Source organism: Quercus suber, unplaced genomic scaffold (assembly GCF_002906115.3).
Source record: "Quercus suber isolate HL8 unplaced genomic scaffold, Cork oak 2.0 scaffold_823, whole genome shotgun sequence".
Lineage (NCBI taxonomy): Eukaryota > Viridiplantae > Streptophyta > Magnoliopsida > Fagales > Fagaceae > Quercus > Quercus suber.
Window position 1 is genome coordinate 53,550 of NW_027070253.1, and position 24,819 is coordinate 78,368.

General features: G+C 36.0%; 1 protein-coding gene across 1 annotated transcript; it reads right to left on the reverse strand.

Annotated features, from left to right (window-relative positions):
• Positions 1 to 4,725: 4,725 nt before the first annotated feature.
• LOC111985493 (protein CTR9 homolog) lies at positions 4,726 to 24,069 on the reverse strand. Its single transcript, XM_024017139.2, has 24 exons — positions 23,731 to 24,069; positions 23,540 to 23,606; positions 23,247 to 23,441; positions 22,804 to 22,904; positions 22,034 to 22,087; positions 20,608 to 20,724; positions 20,436 to 20,499; positions 20,097 to 20,311; positions 19,664 to 19,748; positions 18,891 to 18,991; positions 18,462 to 18,554; positions 17,975 to 18,043; positions 17,778 to 17,870; positions 17,356 to 17,622; positions 16,675 to 16,755; positions 16,406 to 16,564; positions 16,045 to 16,140; positions 9,356 to 9,457; positions 9,173 to 9,280; positions 8,852 to 9,076; positions 8,260 to 8,526; positions 8,087 to 8,158; positions 5,650 to 5,967; positions 4,726 to 5,128 (listed from the first exon to the last, which is right to left on the reverse strand). Exons 1-24 carry the CDS (start codon positions 23,869 to 23,871, stop codon positions 4,946 to 4,948), a joined length of 3,273 nt encoding a protein of 1,090 aa, XP_023872907.1. The 5' UTR covers positions 23,872 to 24,069; the 3' UTR covers positions 4,726 to 4,945.
• Between the last annotated feature and the right edge of the window lie 750 nt (positions 24,070 to 24,819).

The window sequence follows — 24,819 nt, forward strand, 5'->3', positions numbered from 1 at the left end:
GGTCAGGTTGGGTTTGGATCATAAAATTACAAATCCGCCAAATCCGACCCGACCCACCCATATTTAATATATATTTAATAATTTTTTAAAAAAAAAACTAGCTGTAGGGTACTTATATATATATATATATATATATTATATATATATATAAAAAAAATTTAAAAAAAAAAAAACCAGTTGTAGAGCAGCACTTCCTCGGTTCCTCCTACTAATATTAACTTAATATATATATATATATAATATTATATAATTAATAAAATTTTTAAAATAACTAATTCTTCCTATCCTATATAAAAGTCAATTAGTTCACACAAACCCTAATAAATTACTATTATTGTTTAGTTATTAGTATTGTTTGCCTTTAAGGAGTTACATTGATACTAATCTTTGGGTTTTTTTTAATATATTAATATTAATATTTTTTTTTTACTCAATTTAATAATAATAATAATAAAAATTTGTCAAACTCATGGGTTCAACCCGACCCATGTGGGATGGGTTGGGTTGAATTTTTTTTGACCCACCATGGTGGGTTGGGTCAAAAAATCCCCTCAACCTGACCCATGCACACCCCTACAAAAAATTATCCACTGTGAAATAAAATCATGATCATAATGATACTGTCACTTTATTAACACTACATCTTAAGCCCTTGATTTCCTAATTTAATCTCTTAATTATTTTTGTAATCTTAGAATCATATTCTATAGAATATAAACTTTAGAAACTACTTGCTAAAATGGTCCAGTGCAAGCTCTACAACGTAAGCAATTGATACGGTCGCTTAAGGCCCTAAGTATAAAAAAGACCCCAAATTTTAATTTAATTAAGCTCAAATATTAGCATTACGTAAAATAAATTTTTTTTTTTTATCAAGTAGAAATGTTGCGTTCCTAATTTTTTTCACAATATTTTTACAACAAATTCTAAGTAGTAGGTTATTAGAGGTTGTTACTTATTGATAACAAAATAAATAATTTCAATAATGAGTTCAAATTAGAACCAATAACAACTTAATAATTAGGATTTGAAGTGAAAAATATTATAAATGTAGCAAATATATTATTTAAAAAAAAAAAAAAAGCAATACTCAAAAAAAATTCACAACGTTTTCCACAATAATTGAGTTGACAAAATTTTATTAGTTTTTACTTAAGTCCACCGCTAATATTACTCTTTTACTTAACACTATCAATCTACCATATCAACAGATGTGAAAGTTTTGTCAGTTTTTTGTGTCTACATACTTTCTAAAAAAAAATTCTACATTGTTTATGTTAATTAGTAATAATTTTGCACCTAAAACAAGATAATAAAATTTAAGTAAATTTTTTTTTTAAAGTCATATTTAAATATATAAAATGCCTCAATTTTAGTTTTTGCCTTAAGCCCCCAAATACATCAAGGCACCCTGAAATGGTCAAGCCCAACGCATTGAATAATCAAATTTCTATTAAATCAATCTCAATGAGATGTTTCTTGTCTCTTATTGAGATTATAAATTCTACTTTAAGTAAACGTATTCCCATAACATTTCATGCAAGTAATCAATGTACATCATATTGACCATACAAGATCTCACTCTAGCATACATCGTAACATGCAATTCACAATTGAGTTAATCATCCTCTTAGGATTGAGAATTGTTGCATTATCAGTCACAAGATCATTAATTTGTTCAGTTGACAGTACTTAGTAGAGCAAGGCTCGTAGTGGTTCTAGTTCAATGTATTCCAAATATACCAATAGATCAATTAGAAGTCTTTACTTCCATGCTCAAGATAAATCATCATGATCAATATTTTATAGTCTTATTAGATGAAGTTCACAATAGTTTCATCACCAACTATGAACTAAAGTTTATAAGTCACAATGAATTGTAATTTAGATCTTTCACATGCTAATCTCATTAGCATACCTAAATCACATACAATGCAACTTAAAGACTATCTATCAAATGAATACATAATTTCCAATGTTCATATATAGTCTAAAAATATATATAACACTTTTATTTAAAAGTTAATCTCGTACAGTTAATTGGATTTCAAAACATTACTCCCAACATTGGGTTGGGTAGCAATCGATGGCAGCAAAAGCTTGTGGCATTGAATTTTAGTGGTGATTTGGGATTCTAGGCGATGGGTTTTAATTCCCTAAGTGGAGGGACTGGTTATTTTTGGAAGGTGGAGGTGTGGTGGTGGCTAAAGGTTTGGTGGTGAGGCTGAGTTTTGAGAAATTGGGATTCAATGATAGGGATTTGGTGGTGAGTGAGTGAGTGGGGTTGTAATTTTGAGAAATTGGGATTCAATGATAGGGTTTTGGTAGGTGAGTGAGTGAGTGGGGTTGTAATTTTTCTAGAATCTCTATTGAAGAAAAGCTCAGATTGGGATTTAAGCTGTTTGATTTCCTTTCTTTTCTTTTATATGATTTCTCGACCACCAAAAATAATGAGAGAGATAGAGAGGTTTTAATTTGGAAAAGCGAAAGAGATTACATAACTACTGGGGAGGGGCAGTTTAGTCCTTTAGCTCTTTTCTAGTGGGCTCTATCTGGTTAATTTGGGCCACAAGTCAAGTGTAATGCAAGTGCATGACTTTTCCGTCAAAGTTAACCTCAAATTAGGGGCAATTATATACTTTTAAAGTTTGAGAAGGGATATTGTAATTTGGGTGAAAAATTAGGATTGGGGTTTTTGTGTATGTGTGCGTGTGAGAGAGACTTTAAGTATTCGACTAAAACTTTGGCAAAAAAAGCACTAGTTTGAATTGTTCTAGAATCAAATGATGTGAGAGGGCATTTTGTTACTTCGGTCCAAAAAGAGTATAAATGAAATGGTTACCACAACACATCCTTGACTTAATAGTCACTTCACAAATATAAGTGTTTGTGGAGTGTAAATGACAAGGGCCGGTGTTCATGTTTGTTAGAGAGAGTTTCACAAACATACACTTATATTAGGTTATAGTAGAATTTTATCTATAAATAAATAAAAAATAACTCTAAAAAAATAAAATTAAAAAAAAGGGGACTGAACAGTATGGATAGAACTAAACCTACATTTTTTATCCTCCACATTGAGACCATTTGGCTCTCTATTAGCTAGGAACCACCCAAAAACCAAGTTTGATGAAAATAAAGAAAAACTTATCTTATATGTTGCCCTTTTAAGCTTATGGAGAGTTCTTGTCCTATGCTAGGACTGTGCATAGGTATGATTGGGCGGGTTGAGGGGAAAATTTACAATCGATCTGCCATTTGGTAGGTTAAAAAAATTCCAAATTGTCACTAACCCACTAGCCTCCAAAAATGGTAGGTTGATTGAAAATTTTTACTTGACGGATTTAGCAGATTAGTTTTACCTATGTGTTTTTACAAATAAATTTAAATTATACTTCCTCCAAATCTCATAAACCATTAAAGAAAATATAGGAAGCGACTCACTTGCCTATGGATCAAGTACTCGTGTCTTAAACTACGAGTACTTTCTTACTTTTTCAAAAAATAAAAAATAAAAAGAAGCAAGCTATGAGTACAATATTCATGTCACTATGTATGCTTATAAATATGTTGAAAAAGTATCATATATTTTTTAGGATGAGGCTTAGGTCTAGTGCACTTGGAAAAGTATCATATATTTTTTAGGATAAGACTTAGGTCCAGTGCATGTAGTGCACTAGACTCGTTAAGTTAATGACATGTGTTCAAAAGTAGACGTGTTATAATCTTAACGGGTTCAGTGCAATTGGGCACTAGACCCAAACCTCGCCCTATTTTCTATATTAACATATGTCAATCACAGAGTTAAAAAAATACTTAAATTTGATATGAGATAAAAATTAAAAAGAAATGGGTGTGTTTGTATGTATATGTAAATGGGTTGGCTCTTGTCTTGACAGTTTTTTTTTTTTTTTTCTTTTTGGTTGCACCGGCCTGAGATGATCATTTTGCCCATTTGTACCAACAAATTGAGTCCCCTGTAAAATAAAGGGGACTAAAACTAAGAGAATTAAGTGTCATTGATGGCCTAAGAAGATGAGGCGACGACATCAAAATCAAGTCAAAATTAGGTCCTTTAACAACTCGTTTGGGATTAAGGGGAGAGAAAAGTAAAGTAAAGTAGGCCAAAAATAAATCTAATTTATAGCCAACCCAACTCTACTCTACTCTCCTTCCCTCTCCCTTATCCAAACAGGTCATTGGTAAAAGTGGGGTTGATCAGTATGAAGAACTAGGATCCTTAGTAGAATCTTAAAAAGCACCGAGTTAAGTACTTCCAAACTATAGAAAGTTTTAAAAGGTTATGAAACTCTCATTTTTTGCTCGATCTAGAAGGGGATAATTGGTGGAAGCATGTTATTTCAGAAGTGATGGGTTAAGTCCACGGTATAGTTCTTATTGAAAACCCAGAAAGATTAAAGCAGCAACATATTGTAGTCCAATTAACATCCATACATCTAGCTCCCACAAACTCATGCAGACCCCTTAATAATGCGACCCAAATCCTAATAACCTTTACAGTCACTAATTTAAATTAACTTCCAACTTTCCCAGACGAATATTTCAGCATTCCAACTACTATCAGTATAAATTACCAAATAGAATATCCAACGATTTTAGCTAAAGTACGAACAATTCAGCAACAAGGATGTAAGTATGACCACTCCTATAATTTCAAAATCATCAAGGGGAGAGATGCAGCTGCAAGGAACCTAGCATAGCATGTCATTTGAAGATATGAAAGCTGCTATATATTAACGTAAGATTTGAAAGAACAAAAAGTTTTAACCATATGTCAGAACTCTGGGGAGCACAAACAACACATAAATATACAAAGTAGTGATCCCCAAGTAAAAGGCTTTCACATTGACTGAAAGGACAGATTGTCCATGTCAATTTAAATATTAGCTTGTTAAGTACCCTTCAGAGTTGAAGAATTTCAATCTCAATCCTCATCCTCAGCAGCATCAAGTCCATTTGGCCTATGACCTTCGTCTTTGACTTCTTCATCACTATCCCGCAGCTCTGGAGAATTCTCTCTGGACAATGGCTGCCTCTCCAACGGCTCATCATCATCAGATTCTGACCACGCCCGCCTCCGTCGACCTGTGGTTGATGAGGGCGCAGCCTTCAACAAAGTTTACCGAAAAAATGAAAATATATCAGTTAGCAGAGAGGTTAACAAAATGTTGTAAGGAAAATTTAATTCCCCCCACCTGCCCACCCCTCCCCTCCCATCTCTCTCTTCCAGGGCATGCTGGGCACCAAGGGAAAAGGGTAAAACAAAAAAGAATTAACAGTTTGCAGAAACATGCAATCATGATAATAATGATATGATTCTCCATTGACCTGTTGCCCAATGTAGTATATAGCATACCACTACTAAATAAACCATTCCAGTATCTAGAAGGAAAGACATCATTATCTATATAGTTCTGAGATCATGGTTACGAAAAAATTAAATCTTGCCCAAGTATTTCACAAAATGCATTTAAGACTGCCACACATCCCATATCAAAGTTTCCAGCCACAATCTCATGTTGCAACATAGATTGATTTTAAAACATTTCAGCAAGAATCTAAGCAGATACTAGTTGTTTCTTGAAGTCAGAACTACTTCATCCAAAAAATAAAAGTAAATTAAATTACCATATCATCTTCAGCATCAGAATCTTCAAGCCCAGCAGCTGCAAGAGGATCATGAGCATTCTCTTCCGCATCATCCTGATCATTCTGACCTGTAGGCTCCCTATAATTTATGTTAGCATCTTCATCTTCCAGATCTTCCTGATCATCCATCATGTCAGCTTCTGCTTCCTCTGTCTCATATCGCGACTTCGAGCCCTTGTCCTTCTTTCTCTTCTTTCCACCTTTTCTCTTCTTCTTCTCGCTATTCCCGCCTTCCTCATCATCAATCTCTGACCTTTCTCTCCGCTTAGAACCAGGTGTGCTGCTCTTCCATTGCTCCTATGGATGCAAGAAACATGTTCAAATAAGAAAATATAAATTTTGAGAGGATATTTTATTGTCATAACTGACTAGCTAGTTGTATTAAACTCATAGAAGACCAATGGAACCTAAACAGTAACCATCTATAAGCATCAAGTTGCTCCCCGTCCATTACTTAATAAATCAAGTCCATCCTGACCTGCCCCATATCACAGACAAACTACATGAATTAGGAGTTTGCTGACAAACATAACCAAGCCATTTGTAATGCACAAACTAAGGGCCCCAAACCTCTCAAAAGTTTGACCAAGGATTTATTTGGTTGGGAGGATAAAAAATATTTAGTTTTTCCTCGTGTGTATTTAGTTTGGAGGATAGAAAAGTAGAGAAATAGAAAAATTTTTTGTTTGGTTAAGAAAAAAAATGAGAAAATAGAAAACGTAGTTTGAATAGATTTACTTCCATGACCCTATTACATAAAAAAAAAATGCTGTTAGTTTAAAAAAATATAATTAAATAAAATAATTAAATAAATAAAACACAACCAACCACACACAAGTGGGAGGAGATGGGGTAGATGGGTAATTTCCCATCAAGCCCCCTCTTTCCCCTTCTTTTTCTCCCGAAAGTGGGGAGACTCCAAAATACCCCAAATGGTGGGCCTATGGAGAAAACTCTTGGGCCCCACCAGAATCTCTCCCATTTTCCCCCCTCAACTAAACACCCTCTCATACCATTTTCTCCCCACTTTTCTCTCCCCCATTTTCACCTCAACCAAACACACTCTAAATGGACCAACCAAACACACTCTAAATGGATGTGCATATTCAATACACAAGCATTAATTGCAGCATTTCATTTATAATTTATAAATGTTTGTGATCTGTATATATCCTTACATTTTATATTGGTCTCGTGTGGGCATGCAAGAGCAAATACATAAAGTAACTGAAATAGAATGAACTGTGACCCAAAATAGCAGTAAACAAAGCCTATCCCTACTTATGGGGCAAAATACTAGACCATACAATTTGAATCAAAGATACAATGTTTCAATAAAATTGCTGTAGATTGCCGAATAGCTCCTTTCTTTACTTTATTACAACATATTTTGTAACTGACTTTAGCAAGAGTATAAATCTGAGACATACATTCTTAATCATGTATACTTAAAAAACAATGTATACCTCTAATGCAATGGCTATCAATAAGCAGAGATATTTTAATTAAGGGAAATGTAAATGTTAACGAATGCCCTAAGGGCATTGGTTTAGGAACAATTTTGAGAAACATTTTATGGGAAAATGATAAAGCAATTAATTTTTTAGACAGCTTTTTATATTTCCCATGAAAATTGTGTTAAAACTTTTTTTTTTTTTTGATAAGTAAGAATGTTATATAAACAAATGGCTACTCTATGCATGAAAAACACAGAGCAAACCTAGAGAATACAAGAAGAAAAAAGAGAGAACAGAAAAGAACCAGACAACAAAATAATTACAAAAGAGAAAGAGAACTAAGAAAAGAAGTGAGAGAATCATTAGATGTGAGTCTCCAAGCCCAAGACCAATCAAAAAGAGTCCCACAAAATGAAGCAAGAATCTGATCATCGGAACTATCCAAATCCTTAAAAGTCCACCAATTCCGTTCCTTCCAAATACACCATAGGATGCACAACGGAACTAAGTTCCAAATCTGAGACGAATGCTTCCCCAACCAATTCCACCAGCCAAAAAGAAAATCTGGGATCGATCTCGGTATAACTCAAGACAAACCAAAAGTTTTTAAGGCAAAGCTCCACAACCGATGAGCCATCTCACAATGAAGAAGTAGATGGTCTACCGTCTCTCCACAATGACGGCACATAATGCACCAATCTACAAAAATCAACCTCCTCAATCTCAAGTTATCGCCCGTTAGGATCTTATTCCAAGCTACGCACCAAATAAAAAAAGAAACCCATCTAGGTGCCTTTACTCTCCAAATACCTTTCCAAGGAAAGACAATTGAGGGAGAATCCCGCAATTTGTTATAATACGACCGGGTGTCAATTGCCTAATATGGTTTATTAACAATTGCTCTATAGGTACCCATTAACATGACCTTTTAATTAAAAATACATAGTTGGTAACCTTACCTTTATACGCTGAAAATGTTCCTCCTGTTGCCTCACCCGCTTTAGCTCATCCTCTTGCTTTCTCCTCTCCAGCTGTTTTCACACAAAGTATCAGTGAATTTACTGCATATAGGGCTCAAAGAATGTGTTCTTGCACGACAACCATAGATGTTCAGGGTATAAAGCAAGCAGACCTGAAATTTCCTTTGTTCTTCAGCCTTACGACTGGCTTCCTCAGCCAACGCAACCTGTCGAGCAACTTCTTGTCTCTGCCGGATCTGCTGCTCTTCACGAATAGCTGCTTCAAGGTGAGGTTTGGCTGCGGCAAGTACATTCTTGCAATAGTCAATATGGGTGTCAATTTTCTTCTCATCAAACCCATGAAAGTGAAGGTTGGAAGCAGCAGACAACTGACTAAACAGCCGAACAGCATTTTCTAGCTCTGCAATTGTTGACCGCACCTACTTGAATTCCAACGCAACAGCAATGTGAGAGCAAGAGAGAGAGAGAGACTATATTATATCCAGCATAATAAAAGCTTTCCAAAAAACTCAAAATAGTCAATGCCACTTCCAGCTTAAACGTAGTTCAATTTAAACAAAAATTATGAATGTAAATTACATCCATGCCAATGGCATAGGCAGGTATAATTCAAAAATGTCTCAGTGAAGAACAAGTTGTAGCAAAACAGAACTTCACACATTTAAAAGCTACGTTAAATGACAAACAGAGACCCATTAACAATTTAACTTAAACAAATGCAACTCTCAGTAAAGTTTGTACAACCTCATCAGCAGTCTTCTTAGTCTTTTGTAGTGTTGATGCTGAAAACTTCTGCAATGTGACTCCTGCATCAAACCTAAGTGTGTAATTTGAAGGTGCCAAGTGGATGGCTCTCAGTAAAGTTTTTTTGCAGTCTTGCCACTGTTCAGCTTCATAATAAGTACGAGCTAAATAGAGAAGAATCTGAGAGTCTGTGTTATAGTAAAACTTCCGCAAGCAATTTTGATACTGCAAGACAACAAGGTTCATGAACACATGCATGCAGTAACGAAAAGGAATATAAAGTTAAAAGAAAGAAGCATACAACAAAATGAGATCAATTACCATTTTTACAGCCAATGAAAAATTTCCTTGTGCAAAATAAACATGGGCCAAATTTATCCAAACGTCAGGCATCTGGACAAAAATGTTTCCACTAGCAGCTTCTTGAACCTATAATAATTCCTCAGTGAAAACTCTAGCAAGTTTATACATGTCCCAAAAATGGGGAATACCTATTTGGCATACCTGAGTGAATATATCTTTAGAAACATCAAAGTGGCCTTTCTCTGCCAAAACCACTCCCGCACCATCGGCAGCATACAGATTAGCAGGATGCTGAAGCAGAACCTACATGTATTGGTATAGAAAAGTACATACCACAGAACAGATTCATGATTAATGACAGCAAAGCATTAAGACAATAAATTAAGCATTAAAGGGAAGAAACTGAAATTAAATGAGCTGTAAGCACAATGAATCAAAGGATGAACTCTAAAAACATCATGCCATAGTATTACATTGAAATAAGAGGTTATTAAAATCCAGACTAATGTGTACAAGTCAATCAAATACGCTGTTTAGATGGTTCATAATAGAGAACATCACCATTTTTCAGTACCCTTTTTAATTTTCTTCTTTCTTTTCTTTCCTTTTTTCCCTGTGCTTGCTATAATTTTCTTTATCTCCCTCTCTTCATGAAACAAGAAAATTATGTGCTACATCTTGTTTGTGAGATTGAGATATATATAAATATTTCATGGAGTCTTTTGATTTCTGTGTATTTAACTTTTTTTTTTTTAATAATATAGGTAATAAGAGTTTTATTGATAGGAAAAGTACGATGTGTTTACGATTGTAAACTCACTGCACTTGAAACAAATACAATCAAATCAAATGCCAAATCTAACAGAAATAAGGAAATCAAAAATGGAAATACAATGCGTAAAACCCCAAATACAAGACCACTAAAACAAAGTTCTAGCTAGCAAAGTGTTCAATAGATCTATAGGTCTCTCAATGTCCTCAAAAGTTCAGGAATTGCATTCCTTCCATACTAACCACATAAGACACGTCAGTACCATATTCCAAATAATTGAAGAATAAGTCCCCAGCCAATTCCTCCAAGCGAAAAGAAGGGAGACAATTGTATTCGGCATCACCCACTGAACAAACATAAGAAAGACTTCACTCCACAAAGCATGAGCAAACTTACAATGGAGCAAAAGGTGATCCACAGTTTCCTTATCACACCGACATAGACAACACCAATTAACAAGAGGCAAGTTCTTAACAAGGTTATCTATTATATGAATCCCACCCCTAGTAGCTGTCTATAAAAAGAAAGACATACTTTTAGGTACCTTAACACACCAAATGCTCTGCCAAGGGAGAGAAACAGAAGGGGCTTTCAATAAAGAATAATTAAAGGAGCACACATCAAAAACACCACTATGAGTCAATTGCAAAATCAGGGTATCATCACCCTCCCCCCTTGGTATCTTGGTGGAAACACGTTCAAAGAAGAGTAAAATCTCCCCAACTCCCAGTCATTAAAGTCGCGATGGAAGAGTAAGTTCCAACTCCTACCTCCCCCATCTGGTGCATATAAAACTAGATAAAAAAATCAGAGCTTTTGGAGCCACAACATAGGCAAACAATTCCGGATATAACTCTTTCAAAGAAATAGGACCACTCCAAGGGTCGTCACCACATGACCAAAGAAACTTTCTACACCTTTTCTAATGTTCTTCCACAAACCACAACCATGTGTCCCTCTAACAACTCTAGTGCACCAACCACCAGTAACCTCCCCATATTTGGTGGCTACAACCTGACGCCATAAATGGGTAACTTCCTTCCCAAAGCACCATAGCCACTTCCTAAGCAGAGTTTCATTAAAAAGCCCACTCCTCCAAATCTCCAAACCACCTGCCTAACAACTTTATCCCAAGCAACAAGCAGATATTTAAAAACTTCATCGGATCTCCCCCAAAGAAAATTCCTCTAAATCCTCTCTAATCTGTCCACTACATGTTGTGGAATAATAAACAAAGATAAATACTAAGTTGGAAGGCTCAACAAGGTGCTCTTCAATAAAGTAAGTCTACCCCCTTTTGACAAATATAACCACTTCAAACCTATGAGCTTTTTCTCCATCCTTTCTATAATAGAGTTCCAAATCGAAGCATCCTTAAAATGAGCTCCAAGAGGCATTCCCAAATAAGACATGGGCAAACAACCAACCTTACAGCATAAAATACGAGCCAAAGCATCCAAATTCCCAACCTCACCAACTGGCACAATCTCACTCTCACCAACATTTACTTTCAAGCCTGTAATAGCTTCAAAGAAAATCAACACCAACCGAATATATAATAATTGTTCCCTAGATGCATCACAAAAAAGAATAGTATCATCAGCAAACAAAATATGAGAAATATGCAAACCTCCTCACGCACTGGGACTTGCTTGGAAATCCCTAAGAAAGTCTCCCTCTTATGTCCTCTTTAATAACCTACTAGCACCTCCATCACCAACAAGAACAAAAGTGGAGAAAAAGAATCCCCTTGACGGAGACCACGAGAGCTATCAAAAAACGTATTGTAAAGATACACGCCTTCATCCATCTCCCCCACATCTCCCCAAAACCCATCCTTTTCATAAGGTAAAACAAAGCACTCCAATTTACATGATCATAAACCTTCTCAATATCCAACTTGACAATCACACCCAGAATATCACTCTTCAATCTACTATCCAAGCATTCGTTTGCTATGAGAACAAAGTCAAGAATTTGTCTTCCCCCTAACAAAGGAGTTCTGGGAGTTAGATACAAGTTTATCCAACACACACTTCTGGGAGTTAGATGTAAGTTTATCCAACCCACATCATAGCTTGTGAGCCAACACCTTTGACAAAAGTTTGTACAAACTACCCACAAGGCTAATAAGGTGAAAGTCTTTAATATTTACAGCATTGATCTTCTTGGGTATCATTACACAAAAAGGAAGCATTAAGAGATTTCTCAAATATGCATTGTCTATGAAAGTCCACAAAGAAAGCCATAACATCCTCCCCAATCACAGACCAACACTTTTGAAAGAAAACCATGGTAAAGCCATTAGGACCAGGAGCCTTATCACCCTCAACCTCCCAAAGAGCTGCAATGATCTCCTCCCTTTCAAACTCCCTTTCAAGTGAAAAACGATAAGAATAACCCAAACTAGCAAATTCTAACCCATCAATAGTGGGCCTCCAAGATTTAGATTCCTAATATAAACTCTTATAAAAACCCACCACTTGATCCTAAATATTAGACTCAGCCTCATACGTAATTCCCTCAACCTCCACACCCCTCATTGTATTAGCTCGTCTATGTGAATTGGCAAGCCTATGAAAAAACCCAATGTTATTGTCCCCCTCTTTTAAGAAAAAAGCCTTTGATATCCGTTCCACTAGCATCGAACTCAATCCACAAAACCCTCCACTTTAAGCCGCATATTCTCAAATTTAAAAGAACTCTTCCCCCTTGCCATGCCACCTGCCTCCACAATAAGAGGACAATAATCCGAAACCACATGAGGGAGAAGCCATTGGATCATGTCCAAGAAGTGGTCCTCCTAGTCAATTGAAACCAAAACTCTATCTATGTGTGACATAGAAGGATTCACAAAGTCTCGAAACCACGTATACTCACCCCCACCAAAGGTAGATCAACCAAAAAATTCCTCTCAATAAAGTCTGAGAATTTGAACATGGCTGGACTAAACGAATTACAACCAAGTCGCTCTGCCAGATATCTGATAATGTTGAAATCACCAAAGACACACCAAGCCAAATTCCACCTCACTCTCTTACACTATCAAGTTCTACCCATAAAGCATCCCTAAGACTGGCATTAGTCGGACCAACCATACACCCCCGTACATATCCAAACAAACCCATTTACCACACCCTTCAACAAGACAAAAACAGAAAAGCTACCAACCACACAATCAATTTTCTCATACACCCTTATGTCCCAGGTCACCAGAACTCCCCTTGCTGTGTGAACGGCATCCAAAGCTACCCAATCTACAAAAGGCATGCCCCAAAGACTTTTCACAACAGAAGAATTGGTACAGTCTAATTTGGTTTCTTGAAAACACGCTACATCACACTTCCATTCCTTAAGTAGATTCTTCACAGTATCCCTCTTACGAGGATTGTTAAATCCTCTCACATTTCAAGATAAAAGTTTCAAATTCATGGACAACCAACAAAGCCCAACCCACTGAAATTCACAATCCCTCTAGTTCATCTACCAGATTGCCCATCATAATTAATAGTAGAAACTAAATTCCATAATTCCCTCATACCTTCTTTAGATGAAGAAGCAGTGCGGCGAAGACTACCTAAAGCAGCTTGTTTCTCCCACACTTTCTCAAGTTGTTGAAAGAAATCAACTCACCGCCTCTCACAAGAATCAATTGGAAAACCCACAAACTTAAAAAAGCCCTTAATCATCTTACTAACCCAAATTGAAGGTTCCAAGTCATCCCCCATAGAAATGTCATTTGGGTCACCCTCCTCTGTCATTAAATCTAGACCCCCATTAGGATCCAATTGAGCCAGAGGTACAAATTCCGATCATCCTCAGCCTTGTTTGATCCTGTGGGATTGACCCAGTTCAACAATAGAGTCTCGTCTTCGAAAGAATCAAATGCCAACTAAGAAAGAGGAGAGAATCAATTTTGTTCCAACAATAGTTGATGGTGAAGCATATCAGAGGACATCGATTGCGTCGTCGAAGAACCCACAGTTGAAGAATCAATAAGTTCTGTGAAGCCGGATTGCCCATCGGAGTTTGAAACAACAAACCCTCCTCAATCCCACTTATCAGACAGCTCATAGCTAGACACATGAAGCAGCAGGAATTCCCCGCCCCTTCTCGGCACCGCTACTTAGAGAGCCCACCAAAAGATTACTGGCAGCCCCAGCCACAACGGACCTTAAGAGATCCCCGCCCACCTCATCGGTACTAGGAGGCACTAGCAGTGACTTCTCGGCTGAGATGTGGGAACCCAATCCTTCACCCATCTCCCATGATCGTGAAAGGCCATGTTTTTCCAAGCGACTAAAGGTGCCGGGTTGAACCTGATGGGTTTTGGCCAGTTGGGCATGTTAGGCTTGCTTAATAGGCCTGAGCCCATTAGGTTGTATAGTTTGGACAGCCTTAATGCCTTTGGGTTGAACGAAATGGGCCCACTTCACCAAAAGTTGGCCATCACCTTCTAAAGCAGCAAAGATTTTTAAATAAAAATGGGCCTGAGTCCACTTAAAAGAAGATACTTGCACGGACTGGCTAGATATGAGGTGAGTTGGAATATTTGATTTTGAATAAAATAAATCACCCAAATCTCTCCTTCTGATTTTTAATTGCCAGACAGTTTTGGAAACTGCTTCTCCAAAAATAAATCACTTCCTGATTTCACGTGCCCATTAAATTCTTTCCAAACGTGATTCCTTGGATTACTGATGGATTTTTCAAACGGACCACCACCGGCAGCCACCTCTTTCCCCGGCCTAGAAGCCGATCTTCCCAAGAAAAAATCACACAACTTCCTTTCAAGAAAAGCCCAGCCACCCTTATGAAAACTTTCCTTCTGGGACACGCATACAACCACATCTTGCCCCATTGTGATACTCTAATATTTCCACAAAAATACAACCCTTATTCGACTTACTAGAACACTCCAAGATTTTATAATTCTCATGAAACCATTTGAAAAAATGTTGCTTGCTAAAATGCTAAAATCCCAACAGCATAACTCTACCAAGCATGCAATGATTCAATCCAAACCCGATCTAACAACCCAAATAGAACCATGATTCTTGCCCTGTTTTTCAGTGATGGAGTAAGAATCCATACGACCCCCATCAAAAGCCAAGAAGAAAGCCTTTGTGTCGATATGAAAAGAAGCAGAATTCCCCCGTCCCTCCTGGTAAGGGAGGAGGCTTAACTTGTGAAATATGGGAATTGAGTTTAGGTGAAGGTTGCAGTGTAGATTTTGGGTCCAGATTTTTTAGGGGTAGGGAGGATTGAGCTGGGGTATATTGGGGTATGTACTGAACAAACTGACTTGGCCAGTAGCAAGGTTGTTGGATAGGGATAGGATGTGTAGGGAAGAAATAATGAGGGGTGGGGAGAAGATTTGGGGTAGCGAAAGGTGGGAGAGCTTGTGCATTAGGATAAGGCGGTGGTGGAAGGTGTTGTGGGAAAGAGGAAAAGAATGGCTGTGGTGGGAATTGTATAGGAGCAACAGGCAGAGTATGTGGTGGAGGGAAGGGGCGAGGTGGAGGGGGCAGGGTGGGAGCACTCATAGCTTAGCTCATATATATATATATATATATATTGATAAATAGCTTAGCTCATATATTTACCATTCTGTAATCTTTCATACTCTCTAAATTTTCTTCTATGCTTTTATATATCATATTATTTTCTTGTTCTCTTTTTTTTTAGTAGTAAGTTGCATATGCATCCAATGGGTTTTGAAACCACAACCACTCCCTTCACCCAAATCTTACAGGAGGAAATGCAATTTGAGCTAGAGCTCATTGGCTATAGTTTCCTCTCTTTTCAATTGAACATAACTAACCTCCAAGTTTTTTTGCGACACCAGCCAGCAATTAAGCACTACCATCAATTTAGTTATACAAACTAACAAATTCCCTATAGAACTACTTTTGATCAAATGCAAAATATTAATGGAATTTTCATAACTGCAACATACACCCACATAGAAAAGCTGTTGAGCAAAAGCACTTGTATAATTGGGAGAAAAAAAAAGAGTGCAAAAAGTACCATTCAAACAGAAGGAAATAAGGAAGTGATCAAGAAATATTGCAAAGCACAGCAATCAAAAGGAAATAGAATAACCAGAAAATCATACTCTTGTATAGAGTTCCTTGGCTTTTTCCAAATGGGTAGCTTCCAACTTGGGATTTCTTTTCTCGTTGCGTATTGCAGCAAAGTAGTTCCAGTTTCCCTTTCCAATGTCAAACAATCAAATGAGATGAAAATGTTGTACTAACGATAATGATGAAAATGACAATCTAGCAACAAGAGCTGAAAAAACAATCAGAATACTAACATGAATTCTCATTAAAATTACAAGATGATTATACTGGTAAAAAGAATTCTTTGGAAATGCACTTTTGTCAAGGTTTGCAGGATTTTAAGAGAAGACTTTATGAAGTAATACCACAAAATTTGACAGCAATAAAAGCACACACAGTGAACAACATATGTACCAGAGAGAGTGTGGCATAGGAATCCTTTCCATCAGTTGCATCACTAGCAGCCCGGAAGGTTTCTTTTGCTTTAACCCAGTCATCATTTTTTAACTCCAACTCACCAAGCATGGATAATGCATTAGGGCACTTGTCATTCACCTTCAGAGCATCATGAACCTATGAAAAAGGAACCATTACATGAAAACATAAAAATATACACTATATATATTATAATAATAAATGACCTAGAAGCAGGAAAGTTATATGGTTAATAACAAGTTAACAACCAGTTCAATGCTTAATTGAACATTGTTTCGTGCTTTTGCAATGGCAGCAAGTCTCAGATAAGCATCAACATAGTCTGGATACTGCAAAGAACGAACAAAGGAATTAAGCAAAACCTACCAAATGAAATAATATATGGACAAGGTCATGAAACATCAGACAATTATTACAGAAACTAGTTGAGAAATCTATAAACAATTAAACATAGATGAAAATAAATAAAACAAGTTGATAACATGCAGAAACATTCTGCAGTTAAGCAGCTCTTTCGGTATACATGTATACTACAACAAATTTACTGTCAAAAGTAAGCCCCTTCCAACCAGTTGGGGTCACATGGGTGTGGTTGAAAAGAAACAACATAGCTAATAACAACACCATTTAAAAGGAGATGGCTCAGTTCAAGTTAGAGAGCACATACACACACAATGCAAATGGCCAAGAAAACTATGAGTTGAGGGTATGAAGGAAAAGATACGTCCTAGGAAAAGCTAAATGGAGAACAAGATACATGTGGCTGATCCAACTATCTCTCAAGTATTTCTACTAAATGTTAAACAAGAGTTTCTATTAACAAAGAATCCTAATTAATGTCATTCCAATCCCCTTAGTGATATTTATGTATAAAAAAGAACCTAATCGAGACTCATGTGTGTGTGCACATACAGAAATACACCACATACCTTATATAAGATTAGTCGGTACAAAATGCTTGCAGTTTCAGCATTGTGTAACTGCTCTTGTAATCTGGCAAGATTAAATAGCGGTGTGACTTTGTTCCAAGGTAGTTCCACATGGCGACCACTATCTTCAAGTCGATGAAATAATTGCCTGTCCTTGTATTGAAGAACGGATGCACTAGCATCAATCTCTTGGAACTTCTCACTACCCTCAATGAAAGGAAGCCAAACTCCATCACCTAGAGCCTCCTTGAAAGATTGTTCAGCAAGCTATCAAATAAGAAGACATCAAGGTTATTATTGCTGGTTGCACCAATAAATTTGCTTTCCAAGGAAAAAAAAAAAAGAGTGTAAACCCACTCAAGAACAATGGAAAAGAATACTAATTGTAACTTCTTATCTAATCCTTTGAGAGTAGCACAAACCTCAAACTCTCCCCTTTCAAAATGAAGAACTCCAATATTGTTAAGCAATTCAATTGGTACTTCTTGACCACCCTTTTTCAAAAGACTGCGAGCCTGTAGCATTATTTGAAGTCTCAATTAACCAAGAAAAATTGCAGAACTGGATGAGGAATTAACACTTGCTATCTCCAAAAGAGTAATGGATAGGAAGCCCTTACAGTTTTGAAGGCATCCAGAGCTGCTCCCATGTCAGATGAAATTAACAATTCCCCCAGCTCAAAAAATGCCTATATCATAATTAGAAGAATCTTAAGATGTGAAACTAGAAGCTAAATGAAGAATGTAGCAAACTGAATTAACTTTGGTTATTTACTTGAAAAGTTGAAAGCATGCAACTCAGAAGACATGGTAGTTTGCATGTTAAAACCCAAAAAAGGATACAGAACACATCCTACATTCCTACATTATCATACGAAAAGAAGGATTTGGCTGTTTCACCTTTTCAAAATGATGAAACTAGCCAAAAACTCAAATATTACTATACTTTACTAAATTATTTTCAGCAAATAAAACTGGACTCCTCCATACACGACCAAAAAAAATGCAAGACACAGGTGATAGTGTTGCAACAAACCAGTCCTTGGTAGGGAGACTTGTTCAATAAAACATCAAGAAACAATAGATAACATAAAAAGGATCAACTACCTGAGAATCACGTGGGTCAATTTTGGTAGCCTTCCTCATAAATTCCTGGGCCTTCTCAGTCTGGCCAAGCTGAACATATATGTGCCCAAGAGCCTAAAGCATGAGAGAAACATCAATTCAACATGAACCATAAGGATAAAGTTGGAGGGCTAAAAACAGATTTCTGATTGGTTTGGACATTGCATGTCAAATGATCTTTAAAGACATTTGCAGTAAAAATGATCTTCTTGCCTGAAGAAAAATAAAATGAAAAAACTAATATATTCTAGTAAGATGAGGTAGTGGCACTGGCAGCTGGTGTTGGCAAGGTTGCCAGCAAGAGCAATTGCAAGAACATAGAAGATGTGGAAATTATTTTCACTCAAGTTACATTCACAAAACAATCAAGCCTAAAAATCATGAAATAACACTTTCAATTGACTAACTCACTTTCAATGTCTCACAATTATCAGGGTAAATCTCCAAAACCTTATCAAAGTTTGACTGTGCACTTCTCAAATCCCCCAACTTCAACTGTACTTGTCCCAAACCTGTCATCAGTTTTCCAGCATATGAACAAGAAGTGATAGGTCAAAAGAAAATAAATATCAAGCCCAATTATAACAATTCTGCAAAAAGTGCATCCACTTGGATACAGTGTTGAACAATATAGTAGTCACCACATTATGCACGTTGAAAAGTGGTAATAAAACCCAAATCCATTTGAACTATTTAATATGAATCCCATAGGATTTTATGAACACAATTAAGCATGCTTCAAGTTACAAATACATCAGGCATTTATCTGTTACATAAAATAGCAATAATCAAGTCAACTCAACTCAATTAAGCCTTAATTCCTACTAATTGGAGTTGGCTGGGGCCTGGGGGTATCCTTCTTTGCCAATCTACCATATCCAAGCCATATAAGTAAAATATTATATGATCATATTGTTCCTCAAGTCCATATAAGTAAAAAAAATCAAAAAATTATGATAATTTTTGGTGTCCTATTAATCCTTTTCACACCTCCAATGCAAATCCAATTGATGACTACAGCAAAAGTTAATACAATGCATTATAGCCCCCAAATAAAACAATCATGATTGTGGTAAAGATGAATGATTAAAAATTAAAGCATGATAATATTATGCCAACATATCAAAAATGTTCATAAACAGATTAAAATCATAATGATATGACAATGGCACGTGGTTACTGACCATAATAAGGAAATATAAATTCATAGGGCTTATTGATTTCCTTGACAGATGCCATGTAGTACAGCCCAGCTTTTTCATAGTCCCCCTAAAGTTAAGATGCAGAACATTAATATTATTAGTAGTCAGAAAGACCATAGACTGCAAAACAAGCTTTTAAACAAAAGAGTTAACTTCAGATGTATGCCTAACAAAGGGAAAGAGGGGAAAGAATGAAAGTCAAGGGAAGAGAGAGAGGTGCTTTTGGTAGTCAAAATAAGTCACTTGTCATAATACACGATGGATAAGGGCGGTTGAATACAAAAAGGAGACAAAGATTCACTTGAACAGGCAAAACAGTCTGCTTTATTTCCCCCTCCTTCCACCTTTTTTTAGCAAGTAAAAACTTTGCACACCTCATTAAAATGGTATTAAGGAAAAGGGTATGGTTTCCAACCTTGCTATGGTAAGATCGTGCTAAATTGTAGTAAGAATGTGCCTTTGTTGGTCCATGATTGGTAACAGCAAGAGCAGTTTCAGTCAGTTGCTCAACTAAAAAATGTTGACCAGTAAAGAAGAAGTGATTTGCTAGATAATTAAGCGCCATTGCACAGTAAGGATATATTTCAAAAGCTCTCTGCATTTTTTCCATTCCTTTCCTAATTCCAGCAGCTGTGGAGATATTATAGAGCAGCAGAATTAGTCTACACAAAATGAGAAATTAACATGCACAGATAATGAGAAGATCATATAAGACTTGACATAAGGAAAATAATATTTTCTGACATAGCTTTACCTTCATTTGTATGTAGATCCGTAATTGCAAGTGCAACAAGAGCCTCAGCATTTTCTGGATCCAACTGCACATATAATCATGAAACATATGTAGACGACAGAATTAGTGAAAACTTGCAGCATGTGCTGTAGATTTTATTAAAATCAATTTGTATATAAAAGATGATACATGCCTGCAAAACCCTTGCAAATGCCTGCCGAGCTTTATCAAACTGACCTAGTTTGTAGCGACAGAGACCTATGCCAAGTCTTACAGCCGCAGGACATCTGGGATGCACTATCAATGCCCTCTTACAAGAGTTCCAATATTACAGGTCAAGAGCAACATCAAACTCATGTACATTGCTGAGAACATATCTCTAAAGTACGAATACATCAATATAATGTCATGCAGAGGGCTAGTGATGATCCCTACCAATTTATTGCATGTATCTTTGTTGTATTTATGTATATCTACTTGTGTGTGGTGTTATGTATGTATGTATGTATGTTTGCATGTGATGCAGCCATGGAAGATTTATTTGTTACTACGCAGATTCATTAATACAAGATCTATTTTACGAGGCCCATGTGTGAAGTGCAATTGAAGTAAAAATCTTGGGTTTTTAAAGTCTAGTCCTATGTGTTCCAGGGTTACAGTTTTTAATTTGGGTTTTTATTTAACAAGTTATGGTCAATTTTGTATTCCAGCACAAAACTGTAATCTTTGTGAATTAAGAGTATTTTGGTAATTTAGTTGAGTCTAGATTTTCTAAGAGATTTGACTCTTTGTTATATCCTCAGTACATTGCTTGTGCACTTGGGCTTCTTTTTTCATTCCCTTCTTATTTTCAATAAAGCATTATTAGTGTTTTTAAAAAAATTCTTTTTCCTAAGAGATCCAAAGTACCTTCGGTTTTATTTTCTTTGGGTCTAAGTAATTCTTTTAGTAGTTATTATTTATTACCTTCTTAGGTTTTTAGTTTACAAGTCATACTAGGATTCTTAATACTACTAGTACAAGAAAGAGTCCCTGTATATATGTATGTTAGTACAAGAAATATTCCTTACATATATTTGTGCTCAATGTACTCAAATAATAGATGGAGAACATTAAAAAAAAAAATATATATATATATATATATATTGAGTGTTTTTAGTACGGAGCTATGTTATCAAATAATAGATGGAGAACATTAAAAAAAAAAAAATATATATATATATATATATTGAGTGTTTTTAGTACGGAGCTATGTTAGTCTTGTTGAGTTATTATTATTTTTCCCTCTTTCTCTTCTTTTTTTACTTCTTCACTTTCTTGAGTAGTTCACAGGTACTGTTCATACAGCCCCGAACACAACCAATTTCTTTATTTTCTATACATACAAACATATATATATATATAGAGAGAGAGAGAGAGAGGAAGAGCCCTAACCCTTTCTTCTGCAACTGTAAATCAGAGACAAATCCTCCTAAATCTTATCCCGCCACAATTGCAAGTAGACAAATTCCCCATTTTGTCCAACATCAGTATGTATGTATGCATGCATGCACATAAAATCAGAGACTATTAAGGTGCACATTGCTTTCCATTGGCAATATAACATGAAAATAACAAACCTTGTACAGCTCCAAAGACTCACTGTAGCGTCCACGATTGAACTCAACACATGCCTGCAAAATGACAAATATCCAAAGCAAGTTATTTACAACAGAGGAAGCATGTGTGCACCAAACATATCAAATCATGCCCCAATATGGCCTCTCCAGGCTGACCCGGTTTTTCTTCATAAATAGTTGAAGAAGCTCCTAGTCCTTAAGTGAAATTTAGCTCTAATGGTGTTATTTACCATTAAGGTCACCCCTACACCCCAACCCCAATGTTCTCAACTTCCATTTCTACATCACACTTTTTGCTAGTGAGAGTCCCATGCACATGGCATATGAACCCCTCAAGTACTCCAGATGTGGAGAGAGGACATGTGGTATACATTATGCCTATCATCAATTCAAGTCAGCCTCAAGCTCAACTAAGGGTTAGCTAAAAGTCATGCCTGTAATTGACATATATTTAAAGAATTATTCAAAAGACAATAAACTCCTAGACAGACTAAAATAGTGAAAGAGTTTTGCATTGCCAACCACAAGTAATAAAGATAAGGCTTTGTTGGGCAAAGTCAGCATCACATTATCATCTAGAATGTCTAACATACCAGGTTAGGAAAATAGATGGAGATTTTTGTGAGAGAAAAAACTTTCAATGCGACCAACTATGGTTCACCAGAGGACAATAATGTTACAAAATTTACAATTAAGGGCAGAGCAAGTTTTCCCAAATATTGATCTTAGGTGATTCTCAAACAAGAAAGGAATAGCAAAATAAAACATACCTGGCCCAGAAGAGCTGGAACATTATCACGATCTCCATCTAATACAATCTTAAAAGCAGCAAATGCCTGTTCTACATCACCCTTAGCCAGTAAAAGCTGACCTGTAAGCAGCAGCAGCATAAATTTTTTAAAAAGTATTCATGCAGTGACCTCTAATCTAAAACATGGCTTACTCTTACTCTTTCAGTGAAAAGCAACATAGCACCTAGTTTTGAGAATTTAAGAGAGAGAGCTTAACAAAGAAACACATTTTAGGATGAAAAGAGTTATTTACATTTCACAGATTGTGATAAAAATCTTACAAATAGTGACAACAAGTATGTAGTATAGATGTCCATATAGTAAGTAAGCAAGTAAGTAGTATTTGTTTTAGTTGAAGAGTTCAGTTGAATATCAACAAGAAGTATGTATGTATGTATGTATGTATGTATCAAACACTTGACCTTTGCCAACCCAAGTAGAAGGCTCATGCATGTCGATCCTAGATGCTTTGTTATAGTACTGAGTAGCCAAAATGAAATGTTCCTCCTTTTCTCTTTGTTTCGTCTCAATCTTTCCAAGGTAGCTATAGTAAGCCCCTAGAGCATTTAAGATAGCAATCCTCTCATATCTAACATCGGAATAATACTCATCAATTTCTGCACAAAAAAAAATTGAATTATATGACCAGATCAAATAATAGAAAAAAAATAAATAAATAACCTAAGAAGCATCATGGAGTCGGAGACAAAATTACCAGGGCCTGAACCTTCCTCCAAAATTTGACGGAATTGTTCAACTTTTCCTTGTTTGAAGTACTCCCTCTGCAATGCATCATCATTATCATTAACAAAAACAAATAGAATTACAACTAGTACTAGTGAAAAAATTGAGTGAATTTGGGGGAAATTAAAATTAAATAAAAAAAAAAAAAGTAAGGGAACTGACAGCGATGATAAGCCAGAGATCGAGAGGGGCTTGCTCGGCCTTGAGAATGTCGAGGATATCGGCCGCGTCTCGGGGAAGCTGGTCCAGAGCCACCCTCACCTCCTCCTCTGAGTTCTGCACCGGTATGTACACGCACGCCATATCATATGATTGATTTATTCTCTCTCTCTCTCTCTCTCTCGCTTCCTACTATTACTACTCCTTTTCTCGGTCTCCCTCTCTCCGTGTGTGACTTCCGTATCTAATTCTAACACACAGGAGGTTTTTCAGTAAAACAAAAGGAACGAAGAAGAAACAACTGTTTAATGTTAGCCTAGCCTAGCCTAGGCACTCAAATTATTTACAGTTTGCCGCAGGGACGGGGGTATTTAAGGCATTTTTTCTTTTTTTTTTTTCCTTGGAAATAGCCATATATAAATAAAAAATAAAAATCCATGCATGTGATAAATTGTTAATGATTAGTAAAAAAGTGATGTTATAGTGGTAACTAATAAGTTTAAATAAAAATCAATAAAAACTTACTAACTCAAATATTATTAAAAATATTGTGAAATTTTTTTTTTTGTGTATATAACATTACTTTTTATTTTAGTGCAAGTAGAGAAATTTAGAGCCTGTTTGAATTGCTCATAACTCATAATTCAAAACTCATAACTCAAACTCATAACCCATAATGCATATCTCTATCGCTACCATAATTCAAATTTCTCTTAACTTTATGTTTGTTTCCAAAACTCAGTTGTGTTTATTCTTTAACTCATAATTTTTGCATGTCTCTAAGGTAAGATTGTAATTTTGGCCATTTACTATTCATAAAACTAATCTTGAGGTCATAACAATCAAAACAACAGTTTATTAGCATTAATCAGACCACTAGATCAGAAGATATTAAAAAATAGTTTTAGCAGTAAGGTGCACTTGCATAAATCAAATTCAAACTATAGGTAAATATAATCTCTTAATTCTTATTGGCCTATTTTTAGTCCAATTTAAATTAGGTGGTGTGTAATGATCCTATTATCTAAGAGTATGATTTATGGTAAGATTGCATTTATCAAATCTGATCTAGGTCAAAGCACTTATTGATTC

What these genes read in the sequence shown, in the direction of transcription:
- LOC111985493 (XM_024017139.2), bottom strand. Translation starts at nt 23,871, where the DNA reads ATGGCGTGCGTGTACATACCGGTGCAGAACTCAGAGGAGGAGGTGAGG. An exon ending in TTTCATTGGCTGTAAAAATG is followed by an intron (nt 9,077 to 9,172) that starts GTAATTGATCTC and finishes GTTGTCTTGCAG; the next exon opens with TATCAAAATTGCTTGCGGAA. An exon ending in CTGATGCTGAAGATGATATG is followed by an intron (nt 5,129 to 5,649) that starts GTAATTTAATTT and finishes ACTTTGTTGAAG; the next exon opens with GCTGCGCCCTCATCAACCAC.